Source organism: Stegastes partitus, unplaced genomic scaffold, assembly GCF_000690725.1.
Source record: "Stegastes partitus isolate 25-593 unplaced genomic scaffold, Stegastes_partitus-1.0.2 Scaffold1972, whole genome shotgun sequence".
Lineage (NCBI taxonomy): Eukaryota > Metazoa > Chordata > Actinopteri > Pomacentridae > Stegastes > Stegastes partitus.
This window is the reverse complement of record NW_007579703.1, coordinates 3,463-10,171: the sequence shown is the minus strand read 5'-3', so window position 1 is coordinate 10,171 and position 6,709 is coordinate 3,463. Positions and strand designations below refer to the sequence as shown.

Genomic DNA, 6,709 nt, shown 5'->3' with positions numbered 1-6,709 from the left:
TTAAAGCAATTCATGTGGCAATGTGAGAAAAAGCTACACTGCTGTTGTTGGTTGTAAACAACAGGCTGTTATTAGAAATTTGTTTTGCAGGGGTGCCCCTAAAGCTCACCTAGTTGAGCGGGCGACCCATAAACAGGGGCTATAGTTCCCCGATGCAGTAGTCGTGGATTCGACTCCCGTTCATGACCCTTTGCTGCAGGTCTCTCCCCATTCTTCTCCCCCCTTACCTGTCTATTTCTACTGCTCTAAATAAAGGCAAAAGTTTGCTTAATTGGACCAGTTCAGCACCCTGGCTTGAGGCACTACAAAAAACATTTCAAAGCGCACAGGTTCTCTGGATAATACAGTTTTCGAGATGCACCTTTGTTACCTACCTGCTGCCATGTAGAGCACCGCCAGAGCCAGGTTAAGGATGAACTCAGTCAGAGGCCACCAGGAGGAGTCCAGCAGGATGGTGCGGTAGTACATGGTCATTCCAAGCACTAATACAATCACAGTCACCAGCCAGGCCAGCCCTGCCACCACCAGCACAAACGGCGTCTTGGGGCCAGTGTAGTATGATCCGCCTGTCCCAGCGCCGTAGAAACCTCCTCCGTACGCTCCTCCAGGAGACGAGTATCCAAACATATTGAACCACTCGTTGTCTTTGTGGATGTACGCACAGACGCAGGCGAACACAGCCGCTCCCAGCAGCAGCTCCACGCAGCCCAGAATCCTCAGCAGCCCCGGCCACGACTTCATGTAGGCGTAGCGCTGATGGTACTCTTCCACTCGCTCGCTGTAGGTCAGACCAGTGTGGTGGGTGCGCCCCGACACGGACTCATGGCCGTCTCGTGCTTCCAGAAGCTCCTTGCGTGAGTTGTAGCTGCCGCCCGAGCCGCCATAATGATCCCGGTATGATCCAGGAACGGGGGAGTGTGGGGGGGAGCAGCGCACTCCCTCGGAGGTGCTGTTGTTGTTGTTGTATGAGGAGGCAGGCATGGACCACGCCTTGTTGCTGCTGCGGTTGCTTCCTCTGAAGAAGTTCTTCCAGGAGTCGGGGATGAAGCGGTGGACCGGTTTGATGTCGAGCGCAGGGTCAGGGTCTTGGTCGGGGTCGTCTTCGCTGCCACTGGGATCGAACTCAGGGCCCACCGGAGGCTGATCGGGCAGCGGCGGAGGTGGAAGAGGGTCAGCGCTCTGAGCTAGATGAGGCGCTCGCTGCTCTCTCAGTGGCTCCAGGTCATAGGAATCTGCTCGGGGTAACGAGCCTTGGGGAACCTGGTCATAGTGGGGCGCCTGGCGGACACGCTCAGTGCGTCCGTAAAAGCCTCCTCCATAGGACATGAGGATGGTGATGGTCCCTGAAAACATTCACACATGCAATCATAACATAATGTTAAACAGGCACTTAGACAATTCATCTACTGGAAAAAAACAATTCTGATATTTTATTGATTGGTAAAGTCTTTCATCAAGTAAAAACACCAAACTGAGATTCTTCAGTGAGAGATGTGAATCGACTCTAGTTGTCTAAGTTTTCACAGTCCTGTCTCATTTACCTGCCAGTGAATATTTAGCATTTTTTTCCTGATAAAAGTCAGAAAAAGTGATACTTCTACTTTTCTGTCAATCAATAGAATAAGTTTAATTAGTTAAACGCTGGATTATGTACTTGCTCCTTGGTGGTTTTATAAACACACGATCCTGAAGGTAAATATAACACAATTTTTAAAAGTTTACAGTCACAAAGACACAAAAGAGGTAGCGAAAAGAGAGAAAATGCCACAGAAGTGTTTAGTGTGTCTGTTTATTGTGTTATTCACCCTGCAATTGTTTTGTACCTGCATTTTTTTTTTTTTTTTTTGCATCTTTCTATGTCTTTGTGGTGATTTTTTTTACTCTTTGCTGTCATTTGGCCTGTTTGCAGTGATTCTGCATCTCTTTTCAGTTGCTTTCATTACTTTCAGGTTGCTATGAGTCTCCTTGTGATAGTTTAGCAACTGTATACAGCTGTTTTGCATATAGAGGATGTCCTTTAGTGTCTCTTCGCAGTGTTTGTTGTAGATTTGCATCCATTTTTTGTCTGTTTTTATCTGGCTTGTATAATTTTCCATCTCTTTACAGTCATTTTTAGCCACTGTGTTCGGTTTTGTCTGTCTTTGTGGTCATTGTGTCTGTTCACAGTAATTTTGCATCCACTTTGCGTCTTTTAGTTACCGGTAGTTTGCATCTCTTTTCCAGTAATTTTGTGTCATTTTGTGTTTTGCACCTGTTTGTAGCCATTTTGCATCTAGAAGAGGTCCTTTTGTGTCTCGTTGCAGTGATTTTGCATCTTTTTGTTTTATATTGCATCATCTATATCATTATCTAAATCTTTATAGTTGTTTTATTTGTCAATTTGCAGTAATTTTGCCTAAAGAGGTGTTCCTTTCTGTCTTTTTACATTTTATCTAAGGGTGAACTGATTATCCAATAATTACTGGTTAATTGTTGGTCTATCCACCAATAATATTTCTTTTAGCTCTAATCATACTATTAGCAAATCAAATCAGTAACAGAACAGAGCAGGCAAAGAATGAAGAGAAGAAGCAAAAACATAAAAAAACAGTCCCAGAATGATAAGAACTTCATATTAGACATTCAAGCCCCACATTCATGCAAATGTATCAAGGAGCACTATAGTAAAAACCCCCAGTATCTGATGCCACCAGAGAAAACACCCTTCAGCCAGAGCCCTCATGAGTGAAGATCCCAGCATCGTTCATGCAAGCCGAGTCAAGAATGCATTTTTGTGCTGCAACCAAACACGGCCCCTGAATCCTGCTGTTGTTGCAATAACCGCTGGTGTGTGCAGACAGCACAAAAATACATTCTTGACCAGCAGTCAGCCCCTGAAAGCCAATTTCTTTGAGAGGATACGACCTCGAGCGGTTGAAAAAATATGAACTGTGCTTGAATACCTCTTTCACACGCAGTCACTCAACACGACTTACATTGGCTTGCAGGTCAGAATGCAAACCTTGTATGAACATACAGTGTGCTGAAGAATCACCTGCAGAGACAAGCAGAGATAAGGTGATAAAAAGCATGCTGCAAAAAGATGGGAAAAAAAAAAACACTGACACACAGTCCTGCAATAAATCCTTGTTTTATGAAGGTTCTAATGTTTGTTTTAGTGTTTAAACTGTTTCAGTGAGTGTGTATTCAGTGTGTAAAGTCATTTCAGATTCTGCAGTTTGTGGCACTGTTAAACATTGTACTGTTACATGGATACTACAGTTCAACAGTTAAAACGACCAGAAACAAGCATAACATATCAGCAGACAAAGATTGTGTAATTCAATTTGCAGTAATGAGTACAAACAAGGGCTGCAAGGAGGCGCAGTTGGTAGCACTGTTGCTTCGCAGCTAGAAGGTTGCTGGTTCGCGTCCCGGTGAGTGCACCGGGATCTTTCTGCGTGGAGTTTGCATGTTCTCCACGTGCAGCGTGGGTTCTCTCCGGGTTCTCCACAGTCCAAGAACATGTTGAGGTTAACTGGTGGTTCTCAATTGTCCGTAGGTGTGAATGTGAGTGTGCTTGGTTGTCTGTCTCGAACTGCAATAGACTGGTGACCTGGTGCCTTCACCCTGGGTCGGCTGGGATAGGCTCCAAGAAAACTGCTATATATGAATATACTTTAGTTTTATTATTATTATATTTAATTGTATAGTTAATCAACAAAGCTAATAATCAAATAATCATTTAAGTCAGCTTTGAAGAAAGGTAACCAAAGCAGAGCCCTATGATGTAATGTGACAATCAATGTACAAATCAAATGTGATATAAGCAAAAACAGGGTCCCTGTTTCAATTTTTAGGAGTACAAATTAGAGTTACAATTAAATTGCAAATAATGAATTGTTTTATTCGTGGAACAAGACAAGTATCCTCAACATAAGATATTTGAGGACATCATAGTATTTTTTTAAGACAACAAAGCAGTGCATTGCACTGAAATGTGAGAACTACTGTGCTTTAAATTGCTGGAAATTTAATACTTGGAGGTTTTGGTTGCACAAAATTGGATATTCAAAGGACGTCGCTGTTCATCCAGGATGCTGTAATGACTTGTTCCTAATGATCTAATCCTGTTTAATTGACCAAATGATTAATCGTGACAACAACTAGCAGATTACAGCCCTGCTGAGCAGCGGCTCAGGTACAACCAGTTGTTTACCTGACTGAAGGACCTGAACGCCTCACACTGTCATTAAACATAGCGGCTCAACCAAGCACGACTGTCAGTGACTTTATGAATTCTTTATGCATCACATCACCAGGTTGAGACAGTTATTAGGCTCCTCTGTTCTAACAATCCACCGTTAAACAGGGAATAAGTGCTTCTTGACAATATTCCTCCCTTTATAGCGAAAACCCTGAGAGTGACGGAGGCCTGATAACCGACCTGCGGACCTTCAGCTGGCTCTCTGCCAGACACTCGATCAGCGGGAAAAGTCAACTAAACACTTCTCTTTGACTCCATGTTCAGCTCACACCGTGTTTCGTGGCGGGTTTCAACCGTAAATCTGTGTTTTTGGGTCTAAAACGGTTAATTTTACAGCTTTTATCCGGTAATAGCGGCGGCAGAGGACGTAAACTTTCCTCGGAATGTCCATGAAGTTGACGCAGCGTCTCGTTCACCGCATTAAAACTTACGTTTAGACACAACAAACTGCTGCTGGACAATATTCAGCTGCCCGCACACACCCGTACTGTAAAACATTAGATATGAGAGCAGGCTGCGGGGCTCCTACCTTGTTCGCTCGGCTTCCTTCTCTTCCTCTTCTGTCTCCCATTTCAGTAACGTGAAACCACAGGTTTCCCTCGGAGCCCACCACGTGACCCGCCCATCCCTGTGACGTCAGCTCGGAGCTGCAGCGTACCTGTGTGGAGGAAGGTCAGTAACACACCTGAGACACACTGATACTGTGACTCACTGTCCCACTTACAGCTGCACGCATCCGTCAGCTGCTGTCTGATCAATAAGCAATAATCTATCAGTGCTCTAGTCAACAATAAGATGTCTTCAAGGAATTTAAACTCTGTAGCAACGTTTATTGAGAAACCTGTGGCTCTCACTGGCAGCTGCATGAGTTGTTTCCATACAAACACAGTTTGGTTTGACTGTGGACACGTGCTCTAAATACATAGACAAAAAACAAATTCACCCCAAAGAGTTACAAATGACCAAACAGACTCAAAACTACAAAAACAGAGACCCAAATAAATTACAAAGAGACACAAATTGGCCACATGGAGACACAAAATAACCACAAAGGAACACAAAATGACGGTAAAGAGAAATAAAATGACTGCATAGAGATGCAAAATGACCACAAGCAATTACTTAATGACCACAGAGAGGATAAATAGTCTCAGAAAGACATACAAATAACACAAAGACAAAACAACAGTGGCACAAAAGACAGAAAATTACGACCTAAATCTAAAAAAAAATGACTAAACATGACAGACATAAAGCAACTTAAACAGAAACAAAACAACAAACATGAAATGACAAAATATACTGGACAAATTTTGATTGTACACAGCGTCCACTATGCTTGTAGTGCATTGTTGTACATGTTTGAGGGAAATGCTGTACTTTTTACATTTATGTTAGTGAATACATGACAACTAAAGCTATTAAGACTCTTTAAAAGCAACCTGCATCCTGACATGAGATCAGAGAACAGAACATATGCAGGGAGTTTCAATGTGAGCACTAGATGTCACTCTGTAGTTACACAGCTATGAACACTGGAGTTTCTACTCGTTTTTAGTTACAAGAATCTACAATTGCTTTTGGCTTTATTTTAATATTCTAAGTGCTGACTGCTACACACCTTATTTTAACTTCTTTGTCTGTATGAAAACGAGCTACAAACTGACTAATAACAAATTTGTTTAAAGTATGTAATCCGAACAAAGATCAGTAGTCATTAAATGGGGACTGAAAGGTGCCCAGAAGTCAGCATTGACAGCATTTTTATGCATTGAATAAGCAAAAATATACATATTGTAAATTTTAAATCTTGTGAGGACAAAGGAGGTGCAAATCCCCTCAGTGCAACAAAAAAGTTTGTGTACTTAAAAAATGACTGGTGTGCATGACAGTTTCCAGTCCTCCACACTGCCAGGAATATATTTGTGGTGTTAAGAAATATTAAATGCATTTAATTAATTATCAATATTTAATCTAAATGTTTTTGTATTGTTTTGCGTTTCTTTGTCATTTTGATACTGGGGTATAACTGACTAAAACTCTATAACATTTGCTATAAATGTGACAAAACACTGAGGACCAAATAATTCTAATAATAATAGTTTATCAGTCACCATCTGTAGCTCTCTAACATTCAGTCAGTCGGCTGCTGCTTCACAGACCAGAGGCCTGCCAGTTCAGTGATTATAGCCTTCCTATAAAATACCATCTGATCATTTTTTCATGTTTTATAAAACAGAGCTGCCACTGCTGCAGGGAGCTGCTGAGAGCTGGTAGGTGGATTTGAAGCATTCAAGTTTTAATGTGCTATTGTTTTCATCAAATCGAAATCAAATCAAATCAAGTTTGTTGTCATTTTGCTGCACATCCACAGTGGTACAGGCAAGATGAAAGAGTGTTTTGTCAGGATCCAATAACTTAAAGCAATTTAAACAAAGAAGTGTTTGCATATCTGGATCAGCA

General features: G+C 42.0%; 1 protein-coding gene across 5 annotated transcripts in view; it reads right to left on the bottom strand.

Annotated features, from left to right (window-relative positions):
* Positions 1–4,856, bottom strand: part of marveld2a (MARVEL domain containing 2a) — a 15,673-nt gene extending 10,817 nt beyond the window's left edge. The window contains exons 1-3 of one of the 5 annotated variants that reach the window (XM_008303287.1): positions 4,776–4,856; positions 2,943–3,034; positions 375–1,343 (exon numbers count right to left, since the gene is read on the bottom strand). In XM_008303287.1, coding sequence (XP_008301509.1) covers positions 375–1,326 — 952 coding nt within the window. In that variant the 5' untranslated portion in view covers positions 1,327–1,343; positions 2,943–3,034; positions 4,776–4,856. Of the gene's footprint in view, positions 1–374; positions 1,802–2,942; positions 3,134–4,775 lie in introns of those variants that run through there. The other 4 variants (XM_008303288.1, XM_008303289.1, XM_008303286.1 and 1 more) reach the window with 4 other exon arrangements.
* Positions 4,857–6,709: the final 1,853 nt, after the last annotated feature.